At 38.7% G+C, this 22,973-nt stretch overlaps 1 protein-coding gene across 4 annotated transcripts in view; it reads left to right on the top strand.

Annotated features, from left to right (window-relative positions):
* kdm6a (lysine (K)-specific demethylase 6A) overlaps positions 1-22,973 on the top strand; it is a 274,780-nt gene that overhangs the window by 187,745 nt on the left and 64,062 nt on the right. For all 4 annotated transcript variants that reach the window (XM_078559720.1, XM_078559718.1, XM_078559719.1 and 1 more), the window contains exons 8-12: positions 1,251-1,285; positions 7,544-7,637; positions 17,022-17,148; positions 20,500-20,598; positions 20,727-20,946. In XM_078559720.1, the coding sequence (XP_078415846.1) occupies positions 1,251-1,285; positions 7,544-7,637; positions 17,022-17,148; positions 20,500-20,598; positions 20,727-20,946 (575 nt within the window). The remainder of the gene's footprint in view (positions 1-1,250; positions 1,286-7,543; positions 7,638-17,021; positions 17,149-20,499; positions 20,599-20,726; positions 20,947-22,973) is intronic.

Here is a 22,973-nt window from a genome sequence, read left to right as displayed (position 1 = left end):
AATTATTTCAGTGCAGATGGAAAAATCCATTTTTGCTGATGGCTGTAAATACAGGGATGGGATTCCCCTCAAGGCTTCCTCCCATGCTGGTCTGGACAAATCAGTGTTGCTTAAAGCACAAACACCTTTTATATTGTAGCTGTTAACTGAAGTATTAATTCTTTGCTCTGCCCTCACCTCCCACCATCATTCACCTCACTTCTATTTCACCCTGAATACAACACGAATTTCTTCCCTTCACTAGCTTCACCCACTCCTATGATTTTACTGGACCATGAGACTTTTGAGTTGTTGCTAGTCTTGAGTTTTTTTTTTACAGTTTGTTAACTTAATGCACGTAATGTACTCTTAGGTTATTTTCCTGCTCAGCCACCTTCTCTGTCTTTATCCCTTCCACCCTTCCCCCATTCTAATTTGCTTCTGAGAAAGCCACTGTGACCGCATTCAAGATTGTCTTTGAAAATACTTTTGTTATTGAAAGTACTTGCTTTTACTAAGAAAGAAAAATACAGTATTGACTTCAAACTTACAGCCAGTTCCCACGTGGCTGCCCTGCTTTTTTTCAATGGCACTCTGCAGTACTTCTATTTCTGTTAACACCAAATTTCCATTTCCCTTCCTTTCCATTACTCCCACAAAATCTTTCCAGCACCAGCAAAGCATAACCCCTCACCCAGCTGTAGACATTTGCAACATTCTTCCCTTACATTTTCTGTGGATTGTGATGTTTTCATAAGATAAACATAGGAATAAAATTCAGTACATACATCTGGAATGCAGCTAAACAAAAAGCGAAAGAACCCATGACACAGGTTTACAATTTCTACAAAAATGTAAATATAACTTGGACCTACGGTTGCATAATACTTTAAAACAATATTATTTCACTTGAATGCCAGTGAATTATGGTGACTAGATAATTTTACATTGCCCAGTAATATTCTCTCTGATTCTTATTGAGCAATACCTTGGGAAATCCACTGGGATATTTGGAAATTCACAAGGGATGTTTCTATACCAGCATTTAATATCTTTGGTGCTTGAATGAGTTCCACAGTCTTATCTGGAAATTATTTTCCTTGTGCTGTTGCCACATTTTTAGATAATCTTGGTTTGACATTGTTCTTGTACTGTCAATTGAATATCTTGCTAATTGAATATATAGTAAAATTATAATGTAAATTAACATATTTAAAAAATGAAATTGTTTACAATGTCCAATACTAAAATTAATCCCTCTTTTGTTGCAGTTCAGTTCCATGTTGCTCACTTGTATGAAATCCAGGTAAGCGATCCTCATATCTATCAAACTGACTCTATGGCTTCTTCGGTTATATTCAGGGAGAATCTGCACACACTATCTTCACAGGATGTGTAAATGAGGTTGTTTAGGGAGGATAAGTGGATGAGTTAGTGAGGTGGTGGGAGGCTTTGCGGAGCTGGGGTCTGTCTCGGAAATTAATTGGTGCTTTGTGTACAAAGCCGTGCAAATCAAAATTCATCCAAAAAGTTTTAAATAAATACTATACGCTCAAGTGATGTAAAATCGGGCATGATAGCAGATCTAACTTTAATTTGCATGTTTATGCAATTCATAATACTTCAGTGTCTTCAAATGCAGATTAAGTCATGTTGATGAAGTAGAATTTTCTTAATGGAGCTATTTTATGATGGCCAATTTTTTTTCCAAATTTTATTTAAGCAAATTAATCTATGAAGTATAATTTGGTGCCTGAAGAGCTGTTGCTTTGCAAATGGAATGATGTGGCAGAGCATTGTTTACATCTTTTGGTCAAGTTTCTAAGATCTTTACAAGGCAGCTGACAGTTAGCTGGAATTTATTTGACTTGTTTGTATTTTTCAAGACATTGTTAACTTAATCAGGAAATGGTAACATTTTAAGGTTTACATTGGGAATTTCAATCACTGGAGAAACTGATTTTCAAAATGGTTAGCTGGCAAAACTAGGATTTGCACAAATGTGTAATAAAAAGCAGGCTTCTTAAAAGTTCTTTTTGAGAGTGACTTTTTCTTTTTTTAAAATGGCATGAAAATGATCATGCAATACTAAAGTTGTTAGCAAGATTAGTATTTGCCACAAAGTAAAATTGGTATAACAGTAAAGATTACTTGTACACAATTTTCTCATAAACTTTCAAATGGATGTCTAATTGTGATTTGTAATCAATTGCACTTGAGTGGCATGTTTGTGTTGATTGAAACTCCCATTTTTATCAGGAAACAACATTTACTAGCACCCATGGGGAAAAGTGTAGGGGCCATCATTGTAACAGGCAGAGCAACTTTATGGCATTTGCATATCTTCCTCATTACACTGTCTAGCTCTGAGTGCATAATGGTGCTGCGTTAGGCAATAAAGTCTGGAAATGAATGCTGACCAGCACTCTTCCTTTGATAATCTAATCATTCTGAAAGTCTAATAAGTTTCCAATAGAAACAAAGTAATGATTGATTAAAACAAAATTACCTGGTTTTGAAGATTTTGTTCACTTTATTTCTCATGGAATGACCCCAGTTTTAGTTATTGATGCATTCTGTTTTATTCAGATCACCAATTAGATTAAAAACTTACATTACAACAGCCTCTAACATTTAAGTTAGTTTGCAGGATCACACAACGGTCAAACTTTAAAAAAAAATTGTTGCATTGTTTTCATGCTCAACCCAACAGGTCAGCACAAACACTGCCAGAATTGTACTTAATTTTCCAGATGTGTTAATATCTATATTTTTGAATGGAATAGGAAGGAATAGAAATGTGAACTTTCAGTGAACATGTTTCACACACAAGGATTTTATACTTTTGGTATATCAAATATAAAGCATTGTACCTGTAATAGAAAATATAATTCACAAAATAAAGCACACTGGTAATTTGGGGTTATATTACAAATAGGAATTACAACTGTCTAAATAGCATTGAAAATATTATTGCATGCTTGATTACTCTAGAATACAACCGCTATAATTTTGCTCTTATACCTGATGCCCTAGTTCTGCCAATTTTCTCCTCGTCCCCTCAAAAATTTGACTTCCTGCTGGTGTGCAATTCCACAAGTGCCAGCATTCCTGTACTAGTTTGGTCAAGTGGTCATTATGTATGTGAACTTAGAATATGAGTAACAACAGGCTATATGTCCCCGGGGAAAGGCATCGTGCCTTTACCCAATTTCTTTGTGTGAGCACTTAGGTTGTTGGTTAGCAATCAAAGTTGGAAGCCTGATGGATTTCTTTTCCCCACACTCAGATTAATCATACCATTGCACCACCTAAAGCTTGGCATCCTCTCACCACAAGCCTCCGACTATGCCTGACGTCAGGCTTGCCACTTTCCCCCCTTTTATAGCACTGAGTGCATGTCAGTTGGGGCCTCAATTACTTCCCACTGTGCAGTTGCTTCCTCTAAGCTGCTGTGTTCCTGATGTATGTGATTCATCTGCCATTGGAAAATAGGCATTGCAGGCACAAAATCTCTCAATTTCCTCCTTAAACACTTTAATTGCCTTTCTGCCACTGATGTGTGGGTTCCCAACAAGATACCCGACCCACCCCTGGGAATGACGGAAGGAGGTGGGATGACTTCGGGATGCTAGCTCAAAGCTTTATTCCCAATGTTTCGGCACCCTCTCCCCCCACAGTGCCAACAGCTTGGGAAAATTTCCCGCAATAGGTGGAAATTAAATATGGCTTCCACTGTTGATTGATCATTAATGGTTGCTCGGGATTCAGTAGGATGAATGAAAGGACATTTCTGGGCACAGAAAGGAGAGTCTATTACTGACACATGGTGCCTTTCTGGATATTTTCCTGTATATGGTGAGATAATTACACCATCACTAATGTCCTTTAGTGAATGAAATTTTTTGTTGACTCTTAATAACCCCCTGAACTGGACTCGCAAGCCGCCCAGCTATATCAAACCAGCCCAAAAAAGTTTAATAAAAATAAAACTGGACAGACCACCTGGCATCGACCTATCACCAGACATGACGAAGAGAAACCCAGCCCTGTCGAACCTACAAAGCCCTTTCATTAACGTCTTGGGACTTGTGCCAAAATTGGGAGAGCTGTCCCACAGGCTAGTTAAGAAGCTGACTGTCAGTAATACTCTCAGCATCATACCTTTCAACCAGTGCTCCAGACTCCTCCATCGCCTGTCCTGTCATGTCCACGTGGCATGACAGATTGACCAGAGGTGGTGGCACAGTATAGAGCCAGGTGTGGCCCTGGGAGTCCTCAATGTTGTCTCTAGACCTCTTGAAGTCTCATGGAATCAGGGCAAACATTGTTAAGGAATGCTCTGATTGGTTACCATCCACTGCCCTCCCTCAACTGAAGAATAAGTACCCCTCCATGTTGAACACTTAAAAGAAGCACAGAGGGTTGTAATGTACTCTGGTTAGATGATTCAGTTTCTGCACCAAGCGTGGCTTGGTAGCACCACTACTGACCGAGCTAACCAAGGACATATTTGCTAGACTCAGCCTGCGTCAGATGGTGAAAGAACCAACATAAGGGAAAACCTGCTTGGCCTTGTCCTCGCCAATCTATTTGTTTCAGATTTGTCTATCATTGCCGGTATTGTTAGGAGTGACCACCGCACAGCCCTTGTGGTGACGAAATCCCATCTCCTCGCTAAGTATTGCATGGGACTACCCTGCTAAATGGAATAGATTCAGATCTGATCTGACAGTTCAAAATTGGGCATCCATAAAGCACTGTGGGGCATGAACACAGTGTGTAACCTCAGGACCCAGCATCCATCACACTACCATTATCATTAAGCCAGGGGATCAACCCCGGTTTAGTGAGGAGTGTAGGAGATCATGCTAGGAACAGCACCAGGTGCTGGTTAAACTACAAAGTGGACTTACATGCATACTTAACAGCGGAGGCAACGTGCTCTAGGAATGCTAAGCAATCCAACAATCAATGGATCAGATCAAAGCTCTGCAATTCTACCACACCCAGATGTGAATGGTTATGGACAATTAAATTACATCGGGGGAGGCTCCATGAACATTGTCATTCTCAATGATGGAACCCAGCATGGCTGTGTAAAAGCCAAGGCTGAAGCTTTTCTAACCATCTCTGGCCAGAAGTGCCAAGTGGATGGTCTTTGTTGAGCTTCACAGATGCCATTCTCCAGCTCATTCAGTTCACTCCATGAGATATCAAGAAACAGCTGAGTGCACGGGCTACAACAATAACGTTCCGGCTATAGTGCTGAAGTCTTGTGCTCCAGAATTAGCTATGTCTCTAGCCAAGCTGTTTCCAGTACAGTTGCAACACTGATATCTACCCCACAAAGTAGAAATTGCCAGTTACGCCCAGTCCACAAAAAGCAGGACAAATCCAATCTGGCCAATTACTGCCCTTCATTCTACTATCAGTCATCAAAGTGATGGGAGAGGTGTCGGCTGTGGCTCAGTTCATAGCACCCTTGCCTTTGAATTAGAGGGTTGTGGGTTCATGTCCCACTCCTGGAAAACCAAGAACTGTGATTGTACTCGACAGAGTTGCAATCTGTGACTGTTGATAACTCGAAAGAGGATCAAAGTGATGGGCATGTCATCGACAATGCAATCAAGTGACACTTGCTCACCAATAAATTGCTTCCTGATGCTCAGTTTGGATTCCGCCTGAAACACTTGCTTCCAGACCTCATTTCAGCATTAATCCAAATATAGACAAAAGAGCTGAATTCCAGAGGTGAGCTGAGACTGACTGTCCTTGAGTTCAAAGCCACAATAGACTGAGAGTGGCATCAAGGAGTCCTACTGAAATTTAAGTCAATGGGGGTGGGGAAAAGCGCTTCATTGGTTGGAGTCATAGCTATCATAAAGGAAGATTGTTGTGGTTATTGGAGTCCTCAGCCTTGAGACACTGCTGCTGGAGTTCCTCAGGACGGTGTCTTAACCATCTTCAGCTGTTTCATCAATAAGCTTCCTTCCATCATAAGACCAGAAGTGGGGATGTTTGCTGCTGATTGTGCATTATTCAATTCCATTTGCAACTCCTCAGATAATGAAACTGTGCCTGCATGTAGAGACAACCTTCAGGCTTAGACTTATAAGTAACATTCATACCAGGCAATGACAATCTCCAACAAAAGAGAATTTCTTGCTGTTCAGTGACATTGCCGCTGTTAATCAGAAACTTACCTAGACCAGCTATGTAAAACAAATATGGCTACAAGAGCTGGTCAGAGGTGTGAAATCCTGCTGTGACCAACTCTCCTCTTGACTCCTTGGAACCTTTTCAACATAAAAGGTACAAGGCATGGCTATTATTTCTTAAAAGGTATTTGGTTGCTGTATTGGAACTTTCTAATGCTGAACTGTATTTGTTTATTATAGTGACTATAAAATAATTCACAACTCATGGAATTTTCAAAGCTGGTCATTTAAAAATAGCAGTTCTGTACAGTGGAGAAACATGCAGATATTGAAAGCAATGCAGGAATTTATCTGCATTTAAAACAGAATGAGAACGTGACACTCGTACAGATTTTTGTCTGTGCTGCACTCTAAAACTTTATTCTGGATTCCTACCTGACAAGTTTTTAGTATAGTAAGATACTACTTCCCTATAGTTTGTATAAATAATTCATGAACTCCACAGTTCCCATTGAATTTGAAGCATGTTTGTTTATGGATTTGCTATTTTTAAGGAAATGTTCATTTAGTGGTTTATGACTTTCATTTTTAAATGGGGAGTCAAGGGTTATGGGGGCAGATGACAAAGTGGAGTTGAGACGCAACTAGAGCAACCATGGTCTTATTGAATGGTGGAGCAGGCTCGAAGGGCTGAATGGCCTATCCTGCTCCTAAGTCATTATGTTCCTGTGTAGCCTGCAATCACTAGTATCGAGCTATTATTTTAGCCTCATTCTTCCTGTTTTAGAAGAAAGTACCTTCTGTCTGGCATTAGCTTGCGAAAGGCCCCCTAAATCTATTGCCGGAAAAAACCTGCAGCTCCTGTGTTCCATCACTCTATTACACACCATATTAGTGGGCCAGCAATAGTGCTGTTAAGTTGTAGGAACTGTGAACTTATATTGTTTGTCTCTCATTGAAAAGTTTCTGTTGAAAATGTTCAATTAAATGATCAGAGGAGAAGCTTGACTATTGTGTTCTCATTTTACTTAGACAAGAACTGTACACATCTACTTTTTCCAACTTTGTTTATCTGTTAACTACTCGCTTAAATCCCATCTTGAGTTACATGCAGAACGCAATTGACCCTAAATATGTTGTGAAATCCTGTTTTGCCCACAAGAGTCCCCTCCCCCTTAATCCATGTTTTCTGTTGGACCTGGTTTTCTAGTCTCTGTAATTGTCATTTCCTTGGTCTCTTTGTGACAGCAGTGTTCAGAAAGCATCTTTCACTCCTGTTTGTGTGGTTCCAGCTCCAAGAACAAAAGCTGTAAATGTTTTAGTTGCCAAGAGCTTTAGGGTTGTTTCAATTGAAAATTGCTTTAGACAGTTTCTTTTTTCTCCCCCTGCCCCCACAACTGCAGAGAAAGTATCGTGCTGCAAAGGAAGCCTATGAACAACTTTTGCAAACAGAGAATCTTTCCGCACAAGTGAAAGCAAATATACTACAGCAGCTCGGTAAGTGTCTCAGGCACTTTTTTCAATTTCTTTTTATAATCACAAATTATTTAATTTCTGTTATGTTCTAAATAGGAAGAAGGCATTGAAATTGTCAAGAGTTGACAGTAATGTGTTTCAATCCCGATGCAAATGTTTAAAACTAATTTGCCTTGAAGTTTAAGAAATTTTGAATATGACTTATTGCAATAGAATTTACATTTTAATAATATTATTTTAGTTATTAACATTTGAGATTTTTATTTATTGTCTAGTCAATAGTAGGACCCATTATATTTATATGGCTGATTTTTCTCATTTTTTAAAGGGTTAAAAATATGATCTATGAATGCGTATCAGTCAAAATGAATGCAGTGTTGAGTTGTAGTAATATACATTTCTCTCTTCTGAGAGATCTGTGCCATCAGAACCATTTTGCAACCCTTTCCGTGGGCCTCTATATGACTATATCTGTCCTGTTCCACAGCTTTAAATTACAATGAAATGATTTACAACCTGATCCAGCTAAGCTACATCTCCCCTTTAAATATAGTTTAGGAGGAACAAAATAAAATGTTTATTTTTCAGACAGTTAAACTTTCCTTCATTCTAAATTAGTGTTTTTGAATATAAACAACTTTATGCCTTATTTCAAAGTTGACTACGCTTCAGAATTCAAAATCCAAAGTTTGAAACCATTATCCTCTGAAAAGAATCTGTGCATGTGTGTTGAAAGTCCTTTGCTTTTCTGTGATGCTAATCCTTTGCTAGCCATTTCTATATGATTCAGGTAATGTTTGCATCAAATGCGTATTGTTGATTTATACCTTGGATGACTTCACTTGGCATTACTGCACCCAAATGTTGGGATTCTTAGTTCATTGTAAGCTTATCCATAAGTTTTCTACCTTTACTTTGACATGCAGTATTATTAAAAAAATGGCTATGTGGATGCTCAATACCTGGTAGTAATTTTAAAACAGTTTTTCAGTTATGGAAAGGAAATGCATGCCATTTACATGAGCTTTAAAATGTCTGTACACCTCTATTTCTTGAATATCAAGGATATGGTCATCTTTTCGTAAGATGTATGGTGATATGTTTACACTAACATTTGTTCCAGGACCATATTCTGGGAACATTTGGTTTTGTTATATGCTGTTCACAGTTCATTTGGTATAATTTTATGTTTTGGCCTTTTTTGTACTGTTATATTAGCAGGAACCATGAAATCACATTTTGTGAAGAATAAATAACCCAGAATATAACTTCACTAACGTTGGTCTTACAATAAGTATGATAAATGTTTAGATTCCTTTAGCTTCAGGACTAGACAAATGGTTTTAATTTATAATTTAACTTATTTACTGCAATTTGCATTGGCATGTGCTCTCAAATTGCCTCACACTGAAAGTAAATTCTAATGTAACTTTATTTTAAAAGTCCCCCCAGACACGCTTAGCTCTTTGGGCACAAGTTGGGGATTGATTGCAGTTTCCATTAGCTGGTAACTAATCACACCAGAGTGGTGTCCTGTCATAAATCTATTCACATTGCCTTTGGAGCTGTTTTGCTGACCATCTCTGCCACGTTGCTATGGCAATTCCATTGTTGACTTCTAACCACAGGTGCTTAAAATACTGGCTTCTTATTGAAACAGTATCTTCCAAAGGAACTTGGGAAACATTTTATGTCTGGTTGCTGCCTCTGTTCTCTATGCACTGTGTTTTTATGTCTGGTTCACAAGTTAGGTTGTTTATGTTAAAGTGATGGCTTTAATCAGGCTAATCTTTATACAACCAACTGCGAATGTACTGCCTTCGTATTGATATTCTTTCATTCAGTTTTACTTCTGTAAGATTAAATAATTTTTCATCTTGTCTTCATAGGCTTTTTACCTTTTTAATTGTCTAAGGTTACTTCTAGCTCTGCTGAAAAACTGTAGCTGTGAATTAGATCCTTGCTGTGAAGTGCACTTTTTCCATATAGTATGCATGCCATGTGTTTACTTTCTCTATTCAATAACTGCAATAAGAATTAAAATTCTAGATCAACAGGTTTCATCATCTGCTCAGAAAGTGACTACATTTCAGTGCGCAATATATTGTAAAAGTTCAATATCCAAAGACTTCTGAGATTCATAGATTATATCATTTGAAAGCCCAAAGCAAGTGTTACATTTTCATTACTGGTTTCTTATAGGTGATATTGTATTGGTGTGATGTACATCGCAGTTTATACTGAAATGGCTGTTGTATGGTTTTCATGCCAATATTATTGATTAGGGTAAATATCTTTTTATCTCAATCCCTTATAAAAGTAACCTTCAAATTTAGTTCAAATTCCAAAGGAAAGATGATGTCAGTGCTAGGTCCCAAAATGGCTCTGCAGTCATTCCATCCTTTTTGCCCTCATCCCCTTTGCCCATGGGCAAAATTGCCATAAACTGTATTCTTAAGCTCCGTATGTGTTTTGATCCTTGAATTGCATGTCAAATAAATGGAAAATCATGTGTGAAGCTGAAAGAGTTGTAATCTTGAGGATTGGGAGGGTGTTTCAAACTGGAAGATGATCCATTTTCTCTCCCTCACATAGAGCAAGACAAAGAAGCAGCCTGGAAATTTTAGGAAATGTGCCTCCATCAATACCTGAAAAGATGAAGGCTTAGACACTTCAAACGTATGCAGCGATAAGGATGAAATTTAACCAGAAAGTATAGAACAGCTTACCAGTTCATTATGCCACTAAACCTGCCACTACTTGTCCAGCTAGAATCTGTCTACCCCTTAGGGTATTGAGGTGAAAAGACACTCAGCCTGAATGATATACTGAGAATGTCTCCATTATTGTTGCTCTTGCATAGAGCAAACATGGACATGCCAGCCAAATGGTCTCTTTCTGTGTTGCAACCATTCTATGATTTTATTAAATGTCTTAGAATACTGCAGATTATCCATTGACATAATCATTCCTTTGGAATTTGAACTAAATTTGAATGTTACTTCTATAAGGGATTGAGATAAAAAGGTTTTGGTAACTGATTCATGTTTGCCATAGAGGATTGACTTAGTTTCAGACTTCTATCATGTGGTCATATGGAACCACTTTGACTGCGGAGATATATTACTTAACTCTTATCCCCATTCCCCCTTCAGAAGCTTTGTTAGTACTTGTGTCTTGTCATTGCCACCTGTCTTTTTCCATTTGAGGGTGAAGTCAACTTGTCGTCACGAGTTTCTGCCATGGGTGGCCTTGTAATTGAGCAGACCAGTTATCGACCTGCATATCTTTGGGCACATGGGGCACGTTGTCCCATAAAGTAGTGAAAAGGGCACTAGCGTTTGCTCCATGGTCCTCCCATTGAATATGGCGGATGCGGCAGAGACATTGCTGATGGAATTCCTCTAGCAGTGCAAGGCATTGGAATAAAAGGGACAGTAGCAATGTGGATACAAAATTTGGGCTTTCCAATTGGAGAGAGTGCAGAAGAGGTTTACAAGAATAGTTCCAGGGAATCAAGGCCATTGAGTTATAACGAGGCCATTCAGTTATAAGGAAACATTGGAGAAGTTGGGACTGTTTTTCTTGAAGAGGAGACTTGATAGAAGTTTTCAAAATCATGAGGGGTCTGAGCAGAGCCGATAAGGAGAAACTGTTCCCACTCGTAAACAGATCGAGAACCAGAGGGCACGGTTTTAAAGTGTTTTGCAAAAGAAGCAAATGTGAGGTGAGAAAATTCTTTTTCACACAGCAAGTAGTTAGGGTTTGGAATGCACTGCCTGGAAGTGTGGTGGAGACAGATTCAATTGAGGCATTCAAGAGGGCATTGGATGATTATTTAAATAGAAACAATATGCGTGCTTACAGGGAAAAGGCAGGAGATCGGCACTAAGTTAAAATGCTCAGAGGACTGGTGCAGACATGATGGGCCAAATGGCCTCCTCCTACACCATAACAATTCTGTGATTCTGCCTTGGTGCTAGATGATTGAACAAGTCGATCATCTGTCCAGCAGGCATCAGTCCCCACATGGATCAAATGATGCAGACATCACTTAGATCTTTGACCCGAACATTGACATAATCTAGGAGGTGCCAGTGCTTTGATCTAGGATGCATCCATGTGGTTTTCTATTTGTCCTTCTGGTGGAAGAGGGTGTTTGTTATGACGATGCCATGCTGAGCACACTGTCAGCAGCAGGATATCATTTGTATTGGCTTTGCCCACCCCATTTTTTACCAGTCATTCTGCTCAAGACATCTGAGTCACTGCCAATCCTGGCATTAAAATACCCCAGAAGGATGATCATTTCTTTTTTGGGGGCAGCAGGACATCTTCTCTAGCCCCCTCCCCATTTGGGCTGAGCTGAGGGTATCCTGAAGAGGCTGCGCAGCCACAAATGCTGGTGTCCAAAAATACCTCTGTCCCAACACAGTCACTTGTGAGCAGATTTTTGACTAGAGACTCCAGGTTCACTGTCCCTGTTGCCAATTCCCCAGCGCCACAGGACTTTGCAAATGGACTGTGGTATAAGCCTGCACATGACTTTGTTTAGGAGGGGACTGTGGAGCACTGTCATTGTCCACATAAGCTTGATGAGTTGCTGATTAGATTTCATTGAAGTGTCTAACCACGATGACCGGGGCCACTTTGCCACTGCAGCCTCCTGCCTTCACAGCCAGTGAGACACATGGTCTTTCTTCACTTGTTCTGCTGTTGAGGATTTTTTTGATCTGCACTTTGTTTAGTACTTCTGCCCTGGCCCTGACCTTGCCACTATGGGTGACCCTACCAGGAGCAAGGAGCATTGCTCATGGAATTGTTGGAATGCACAAGCCTCTCCCATCAGGTCAAGGTGACAGTCCATGGAGAAAATAGTTGTGCATTAGCCAGTTGGCATGCGTGGGCTTGAAACCCTGGTGGGGAGCTTCAGTAGCAACAGCATTTATAAGCTGGTAGGTACCAAGCCTTGGAAGGTCTTTGCAACTCAAGTCATGCCTTCAGGTCCAACCCAATCAACTAAACAACAGACGTCTGTCTTTAGCACAGGGCAGCGTGGCGTGCTAGTCATTTTGATTCTGTTCATGTGTAGGCCCATGTTTATCCATCACCAAATCTTTAATACAGGTCCTCTTGTGAAGTGTTCTGCAAACAGACATGATCATGTAAGCCTGATTTGCCCCCCCTCTTTTCCCCCCGCACCCCTCCCAGGATACCCTTCTGACCAATTAATGTAGACAAAATCCATAATTGATCTGTCCTTGAAACTATTTATCCTTTTTTGCCAAAAATCCACCTCACAACTTGGTCATGTGTCTCAGTATGGGCTGGAGGAGGCGCTTTTCTTGTATTTCTTGAAATTCTGCAAAATTAAGAACTGTTTAGATGCTTTTATACACCACAAGCTTAACTTGAAATAAAAATGGAAAATACTAGAAATACACAGCGGGTGAGTCAACATCTGCTAAGAAAGAAACAAGTTATAATTAATTATAACAAAAACAATGGGTAAAAAGAGGCAAAACCAAAGAACTTGATACCAATGTGGTCCTGAAGGCCGTTCAGGATCTCCAGGTACTGATGTGCATCACCAGTTGGAAGAGAGCTCTGTATCTTGTAGTCAATGCCATGAAGTTGTCTCTTGAGTCATACAATACCAGAGAATGATATTTGGGAGCACCAACCATAGAAGGCACCAGATATCTCCTGGAAAGGTGTGTTACAATAATTTCAGAAAAATTCACCACTTAAGATGCCATCCAACACATCACATCATTAGTTGCATTAATGAATATAGATGAATAACCTTATATCACACTTGTTTTGACAGAGGGCTTCAGTCAGTCGATCATACGAACAAGGAGCAGGAGTAGGCCATTCAGCCCCTCGAGCCTGCTCCACCACTTAATAAGAACATGGCTGATCTGATAGTAACCTGAAATCTGCATCCCACCTACTCCAATAACCTATCACCCCTTTGCTTACCAAGAATCTATCCATCTCTGCCTTAAAAATATTCAAAGACTCTACTTCCGCCATCTTTTCAGGAAGAGAGTTCCAAAGACTCAACTCTGAGTGAAAAATTTCGCCTCATCTGTTTTAAATGAGTGACCTATTTTTAAACAGGAACCTCTAGTTCTAGATTCTCCCAAATCCTCTCCACATCCACCCTGTCAAGACCCCTCAGGATCTTGTATGTTTCAATCAAGTTATCTCTTACTCTTCTAAACTCCAGCGTCTTACTAACACAGCAAATTGTCTGGCCCCTCCCAGTCTCTGTAATTTCCTTTAGTCTTCAGAAATATCTGTACTGTTTTAAATCTGACCTCATGTGCATCCCCAATTTTAATCACCCTACCACTAGTGGCCGGGCCTCCATCTGCCAAGTCCTAAGTTATGGAATTCCCTCCTAAACTTCTCCACCTCTCTGCCTCGCTTTCTTCCTTTTAAGACGCTCCTCAAAACTTCTCTCTTTGACCAAGCTTTTTGGTTATCAGAACTAATATCTCCTATGTGGCTCGATGTTGTATTTGGTTTTTTTAAGATCTCTGTGAAGCACCTTGGAATGTTTTGTTACATTAAAGTTGTTAAATAAATACAAGTTATTGGGTCAAACATCAATTTAATATGGTGCTCCTTCCACATCCAAGAGGCATCCTCACAGGTTTTAGAGCTCTGGACATAACTGTTGGCAGTAATCCAGAGGAACCTTTCAGTTCACAATGGACAACAGATTTCAAAGAGTGGAAAAATGTCATTTTGAGGCATTCCAGCATGCCATCGAAGATGGAATAGATGAAGAGAAGGGGACATGGAAAGGAGGCCAAAGTCTGAGGTGTGTAGGATGGTACTGGCAGTTAAGGTTAGAGAAAATTAGAGTTAGGCAGAAGTGAGAATGCGGAAATGATTGGAAATGAGGGTAAGGATTTTCTCTCTGTATGTTCATAAAATCAGTTTTCACTTCCATGTTTCCCACGTTTTTTTCTCCGTTTCAATACACTATTTAAATGAGCAAACAGAAATGAAAACCTTGTTGAACTATTAAGCCTTTTGCTTAAGCTATTTGTCTCAAATAATTTCGGGGTTACTTCCAAGTGAATGTTTATATGCAAATACATTATCACCTTCTAAATGTATAGTTGAACTGATTCTTTCCCTAAATACTTAGTCAACCCTAGAATATTTCTTAGTTGTAAGTGACTAAGTTAATTAAATAGTTTGTTTTATTCTAATATGCAACTGATTTTAGATTTCCTGCTGGACTGAATTCAAAATACTATTACATTTATATAACAGCTTTAAGAAAGAAAAACATCCTCTTTCACTAATGCAGCACACCTTCACAGAAGGAAACATTAGTAAGTGGCACTGAGGTTGCTGAAGGAGGTGACTTTTAAGCAGACTCTTAAAAGCGGAGAGAAGTGGAGAGGTTTAGTGAGGGCATTCCAGACTATAGGGCCTTGATAGCTGCAGAAATGATCACCAATGCCAGAATAAGAAGAGTACCAAGTTCTCCAAAGATTGTAGGGCTGGAGGAGGTTGCAGAAATGGATAGGGAGACATGAAGCCAAGAAGGCATTTAAACACAAGGATGAGAGTTTTAAAGTTGAAGTTTTGGAAGATTCGTGCCAATATAAGACTACTAAACTGATTTGAAAAAAAGGTGTGGAGGAAGAAACTTTTAGCTGAGAAATATTTTGTTATTGTCATGGATAACAGTGCTAATGGTACTATTCTAACTTTTGTGAAATGGTATTTTTATTTAGTTCATCTGTAGTTGTTGGTTCAGTAATACTTCCAGCAAAGGAAGCGCTGCTGTCTTCATGCCTTCTAGAACTGTGGTGGAGCTTACATACTGATGTTCAATTTAAAATGGCCTTTGGTTAAGATTTAATTAAGCTGCTAAAATTTAAAATGTTGCTTCTTGACTACTGTAAATCACAAATGTTTTTTTCATGTATAAACTTTACTCTTTTGACTTCTTAATGTTGGTGAACTTATTTATACAACCTAAATTTTTTGGTGTCCAAATCCCATTTCCTGTGTTAATCAGCCATGCAATGGAGAGGATGGGTGGATGAGTTCTTTTTCCAACCTCAGACAGTGTTGTTTTAAAATAGTTGCTTGTAAACTTTTGTGGGTGGTTACTCTTTTTTAGAAAAACATTGGGCCTTGACTTTGTACCTTCATACAGATCTCTGAATTAGCAGTATGTGGGTTCAAACTTTTGTCCCTCATGCATTGCAGAATATCAGATGATCATGTAGTGCCTTAAGGTAATTAACTTTAGCATTTGTGTTACACTTTCATTGAATTTAAATCTTTCAATGTAAAGGCTGGCTTGGTAGCTGAAATGAACGAGTGTCTGACTCTAAACCAAGGGGTTGTGCATTTGAATTGCAGCAATTTTGGCCATTTGGACTTGATTGCTTCACTCAGGTGTCCTTCATCAGCTATTCCATCAATTTTTCAGTGAAGACTGCACAAGCAGGATAGTTTCATTCTGTAAAAAAAAATTAAAATCCTCTAGTTTATGATGTGAAATTTTGTACAACTCGTATGAATAATGTGCAAGGGAAGGAGATAAATCAGAACTAGAGTATGGAAATACATTCCAAGACTCATTGATGCAGCTCAGAAGCTATATTGTACACCCTCAATTGTTCTTAGCTTCTACATAATTTGAGGACAATGCCATTTTCCAGACATAAACTTAGTTGATTAGATCTTCCCAGATTTTGCCATTCCATGTGCACATAGACAATAATTTAATATTTAAAAAAATATAGTAGGGGCTCAACATTCCAGACAGACTGAAACTGAATGTAGCCCTGAAATGTTGATGAATATAATGATTATTGCGCACTACAATAAAGCTTAAGAGCAGGGGAACTTCATGGCAGTGACATTCCATTGCCCAGTCCGCTAACTTCACTGTAGGTATGAATTTTGAATGTATTTTCATTAACTTACAAAGTGTACCATATTAAACTGCATTTGTAGCTATCCTCTTTTAACTAATTTTTAAAAATTAATTCACAGGATGTGGGTACCGTTGGCTAGGCCAGCATTTATTGCCCATCCATAATTACTCTTGAGAAGGTGTCTTGAACTGCTGCAGTCCCTGTGGCAGCTCATACAAGTTTTAAGGTGCCTAGTTCAACTCAAGTCTGTGGCTTTGTTATTGTTCCTTCTATACTCCTTTCAAAATTATTTTCCCTTGCAAGAGAAAAATTGGTATATAAAACAAATAGAACAATTGTGTGGGTAGTAAGTTGAAACATTTTATCCACCAAAAAATTGTCTTGCATTGAAAGCAGTTTTAACACTGTCAGACATATGGTGCAAAACGTGTTAGTACAGAAGTAAGGTTATAGTTAATTAATTAATGTTCCTGTATTGCAGGCTGGATGCATCACACAGTGGAGCCACTAGGAGACAAAACAACTAAGGAAAGTCTTGCTATTCAGTGTCTCCAGAAATCTCTAGAGGCAGATCCTAACTCTGGCCAATCCTGGTACTTCCTTGGCAGGTAGAAATGAAGTTACTTGATATAATGCTGATCTTTGAATCAATTATTTAAAAAAAAATGTCTGGCATCCTTAATCTAATTATTTATCTGAAAACTAAAACAAAAATCTGAAAACCTGAAACCCAGTACTGATGAAGTTTTATAACCTTTCCCTTTCAGATGCTCATTGACCTGCTGTGCATTTCCAATATTTTCTGTTTTTATATTGGTATTTATCTGTCATTTGTGTTTCAAATTCCTTACTGTTGCTTGCACTTGCCTTCAGCTGAGATGGTAGTAGGTGCCAAGAAATCCATTCCTTGTTCTTGAATTTATGGTGATCTGAAGTTCATTTGACTGCATGTCTCTGGCTTATGCCATTCTAGAGTGTTAAGTGCAGTGCTGGAGAAATGTTAACAAAACTGTCAGTACAGCACAAGATCATGACTGGAATAAAGTCATACTGTCATTTATACCATGATAAATTGCTTCAGTTTACAATTCTGCATTGATCCTATTTTCTGTGAAATACCAACATCTTTTACTACTTTTCATGCCTGTGAAACACTCTTTGGACACAATTGTTATCCAAAAAGTGTCTCTTTAAATAACTTCTGCAGCAGTAGCTGCTGACAGTCAGAGCTACCGGGATTCTTGTTTTACCCACATTTATTAGAATTTCCTAAAACAAATTGACTATGCAAAATTTCTAACCTTAATCTCAACTAGCCTGATTTGGATGTAGCCTTACAGCAGGAACTGAATGAGGCACCTCAGAGATTAACAATCTCCACTCAGAGCTAATTGATCTTAAAATGAGAATTGAGGCAAATAGGATTTCCAAAAAGGTTGGGTAGAATTGATATCATGAGTTTGAAGAGTTTGTAAAGATAATGATAAAAGTACTCATGCACAACTGAGAGATGGTAGGTTTTGCCAAAAACCAGGAGGTCTATAAAATGTTTTTATAGAAGTGCATAAAATATACAGCACAAAAATAAGCCATTCAGCCCATCCAGTCCATGCCAGCATTAATGCTCCACCCAAGTCTCCTCTCTGTTAGGTTATTGCGGGGCTAAAATTGTTCTGTGTTGATATTGGGGAAACAGCTGATTAAACAACCACTCAATCTTTGACTTGTAGTGAATTACAGCTGTACCTCAGTGGATGACCAGCTCCGGGAGATTTAAAACTACCTCTTGGCACTGGCGGCGCACCTCATGAGCGACTTCAATCCTGAATATGTTGCCAACTCTAATATTCAAGGAGGCTTCATCCCATGACCGCCTCCCTTCAAGCACCCACGCTCCTGCCGTTGGGTTTCTCAAGATGCATTACTTCCCACGCCAATTGGAAAGCAAACAGGCTCTTTTTTTACCCGATTGGGCGATCCCTGTCAGTTGAACAGGTCTTTTTTTCCCCATTCCTAGTATTTTAGCTAATAAGCTAAAATGTTCAAGGAAAATGGAAAGCATCAATTTTTTCATGCCCCTAAGATATTTCTCTGAGATTGTTAGCAGCAGTGCCCTAGAGATTTATCTTCAATGCATGGAGACTGCAAGAAAATGTTGGATGGCTGGCAACCCTACTCCTGAATTACATTACATATTTTAATGGGGTTTCTGCTTTTCGTTAAGAAGACTGTATTTTAAGAAATCAATTAAGATAAGTTCAAATTCATTCACCTTGTATTATGACCACAAAAATTCCAGTGTGCACACTATCTGCAAGGCAGCTGCTTGAAATAATCTTCATGCTTTATAAAATGTGATTAAGGCATTGATTTGACTGTTAAGAATTTTACCTCAACATGAAGCCAAAGTGCCCACCTCTCTTGCACTACTACTTGGTGTACTACACTCTTATGTGAAACCTGAATGGGTAAAAATATTAATTTACCTATGTTTGGTGTTACCTTTCTCATTCTTTTAGATGCATTTTAACCTCCATATATGAAGCTGCCTTTCTGTCACTTCACTCGGTGCAATTTGGAGGTTCCTTTTTGTGCATCTTATTTTATTGTATCACTTGCGCTCTCTTTGTGTACCCTTAACTGAAGGTTGCTCTCCCCTTGTGTACTCTTAAGAACTGAAGGTTGCCTCCAAACTATGTGCATGCATACATATCAGGCTATGGCTGGGGAGAAGACTGACCAGTGGGGCACATAAAATTTAAATCAAGCTATTCTTATTCCTCTGTGTCTAGTTGCCCTCCCGCTTTGAGCAGGGCCACAGCAGTGTTATGTTATGCCGCTGGGCTAATAATCCAAAGGGCTGGATTAGTTTAACTATAATATATCAATTTAAAACTGTTCAGATCCCGGCATGGTAGTTTGAAAATTTTGATTCATTTTTTAAAATCTGTCAAAGTAACCATGAAACTGGATTGTCATAAAAACTCAATGAGTCCATCCTTGGTGTCAGCAGTGGATTGGTGGTAGCACTCTTGCCTCTAAGTCAAGGCTATGGGTTCAGGTGACCATCCATAGACTTGGGCACGTAATTTAGATTGACACTTTAGTACTGAGAGAGTGCTGCATTGTTGGAGGTGCTGTCTTTCGATGAGACGTTGAACTGAGAATGTCTGCCCCTTTGGTGGATGTAAAAGATCCCATGACATGATTTGAAGAAGAGAAAAGGAGTTCTCTCATGTCTCCTGGCTGACAATTGCTATTGTTCAGCCAACATTACTAAAGTTGATTATTTGGTCATTACCACATATTTGCTGTGTGCAAGTTGGCTGCCATAGTAACTATACTTCAAAAGTGTACAGTCCTTTACGAGGTCCTGAGGCCTTTAAAGGTGCTATGTAAATGTAAATCTTTCTTACCCAGTCTGACCTCCTATGTGACTCCAGTCCCACACCCAATATAGTTGGCTCTTAATTGCTACTGAAGTGACCTAGTAAGGTCACTAGGTTAACTAGGTTATTTTATCAAACCATTACAAGATGAAGATCTATCACCTTGTGAAGATGGGTAATAATTGCTGACCTTACCAGCAATGGTCACACCCCCAAGAATCAATTTTTAAAAAATGTTTGACCAGGCATTTTCATTTGTGAAAAAGATGGAGTCATTCAAAAAAATGAAGGTCATATCTAAAGTAAGTCATGTTTTGTGTATCAATTAGTAGTTATACACTGTGTACTACAATGCCTTTGCATTTTCCTGTATATACACACACAGATAAAATGTTTTAAATGACATTTTCAGAGGAGCTTGCTTAAGCATTGTACAGGTAAGTTGCAAATGCCTTGGGGTGATTTTTTTTAACTCCATTATTATCTAAAGTACATGGAGACTTGAATTAGCAAAATAACATCTGATTTGAATGCATGTATTCTGAATTGTAAGTATTATGTTTTTTACAGGTGCTATTCAAGCATTGGCAAAGTTCAGGATGCCTTCTTATCATACAGGCATTCCATTGATAAGTCAGAAGCAAGTGCTGATACGTGGTGTTCAATAGGGTAAGAAGTGGCAGATACTTAAAACTAGATGGAAAGGTAGAAACACAGGAATGTTCTGGTAATTTTAGTTTGTCATCTCATTATCTGCATCTATTCAGTCCTGTTTGCTGTTCTGTTTACTGTTTTAGGGTGTTGTATCAGCAACAGAACCAGCCAATGGATGCTTTACAGGCCTATATCTGTGCTGTTCAGCTGGACCATGGACATGCTGCAGCCTGGATGGACCTGGGAACACTCTATGAATCCTGCAATCAACCTCAGGATGCAATTAAATGTTACATAAATGCAACTAGGAGCAAAAATTGTAGTAATACTTCTGCACTCACAGCAAGGATAAAGTACTTACAGGTAAACTGGTTTGGGGTGTGGTATCTAAATGCATATTATTCATCTCAAAAATTGAATGGATTATTTCTATTGGATTTAAAGGATTTACATTGGATTAGACAGAAAACTTCTGTAGGGTTTATTATTGACTAGCTACGTTGCACAGAATTAGAAAGATATTTCAAAAGCAATAATTTTTAGTTTAACCAGATACCATCCAAGGAATATAATTTGAATGGGCAACTTAAGCATTGTAAGAAGTTAATTATAACAGATGTCTTGTGCTTTAATTGTATTTTTAAAATAGAAGTTACGGTTCACAAATTTGTAATCAAATTAGCTTTATGCAGTACCGCATAGCAGGTTATATGAATCACATTGTTAAAATTGTGTTCAACTTAGAACTTGGAGATCTGAAGAAAGCAGTCAGTTGCTTTTCACTGCTTCAGGCCTAATCAGGGAAAATTGCTGAATGTCCCATTTTTTTTGCCAAAATTGCCTGCTATATGGTATCTTAAGTGCAAAGCTATTCTTTTCTTTAAGTCCTACCTGCGTACACAGTATTTCTACATAAGCCATTGTTAATGCAAGCGACATTGAATTCTTCTGTTAAAGCTGCAGTATCTTTCTTTGTTTGACTTCATAATCTGAGGATACTTTTCAGATCCATTTGATAAAATTTTCACATGGCCTAAAAGGTAAAGGTGTGCTTGGTGTAGTATTAGGCCACAGGAATCTTCCAAATTTCACTCCTAGTCTGTGTTGAGATAACTGCTGACAACCAGGATTTTAATTGGAGATCTCAGAGCCAGCCAGTGTTTCACACTGGATTGCAATTCAGTAACCACTGCCAGAAATTTCTTGGATGCCAGGTGAGGATAAGTTTCAGCTTAGGCGTAATGACCTCTGTGCAAATGACACACCAAACTCATTTTCAAGCTCACATTTGAAGAATAGTAACTTTGCAACTCTGCTGAAGGGCTGCTGGCACTTGCGGAACCATACCTCAAGAACCAACACCTTCAGGAGGGAGGGAGGAAAGTTGAGGATGGGAAAGATAAATTATTTACACAGATACCAGTTCTCATCTAAAATCTGTGTACTTTCCCGTGAAGGGTCATTGAATAGTAATGGGGAACAAAAGCCCTGGCTGGGTTTGTTGCCCATTTTCTCCTTCACCTGGTCACTTAAGACTGTTTGTACTGTTTGTACTGTTGTCCTTTCTGAGCTCAGCCAACTCAGCACAGACCAGAGGTTAAACTTGGGACCTTCTAGCCTGTATGGCACAGTAAAACACCAAACAGTGCTTTTACCCATGGAGCCATCAGGTGCTCACAGTGTGTGACACTACTCTTGCACCAAATAATTGTAATTGATATCTTTAATACAGCTTGATTTGTTTTTCTGTATAACACCGATATCTCAGTCTCTGTACAAGCACTAATATTAAATGTTGCTTATTTTGAAGCAAAAGAATCATAAAGGTTTATAGCCTGGAGAAAAGCTATTTGACTCACTGTATCTATGTTGGCACCTTATCAGAGCAAAGCAAAATTAATACATGTCCTGCTGTTTCTTTCCTGTCATCTTGTATCTTCATCTGCTTCAGATGTTTGTCTCCCCTTAAAAGATCTAATCTCTGTGTCAGCTATGTTAAAGTATTTCACGCTGTATGGCTTTGTGTAAAGAATTTATTCCTAACCCCCTATTCTGTAACTATTTAACTTCCCAATTAGAGGAAATATTCTTTCTTTATTCAGCTTGATCTCCTTTTGGCCTTCTCTGCTCCACTGGAAATAATATCTCAAGTCTCTCTTATTGCAACTGTAGTTTTATGTCCCTGTATTTTCTATGAAGTTAATGTTCAATCTATAATCTGTAAACAAAAGGCTAAGTTCTCAAATTGAGTTTAAAAATTTGTTACAAATTATTACTATTAAAGGTATAAAAGATGTTATAATCTATAAACATTCCTGGAACACAAAAATAGTTTGTGGGCAAGAAGCTCTTTGGAGAAGCAAACAACACAATTCTGTACTTCTGAAAAG

The sequence above is a fragment of the Cetorhinus maximus genome, chromosome 16 (assembly GCF_964194155.1).
Source record: "Cetorhinus maximus chromosome 16, sCetMax3.hap1.1, whole genome shotgun sequence".
Lineage (NCBI taxonomy): Eukaryota > Metazoa > Chordata > Chondrichthyes > Lamniformes > Cetorhinidae > Cetorhinus > Cetorhinus maximus.
This window is presented reverse-complemented; position numbering and strand designations above follow the sequence as displayed.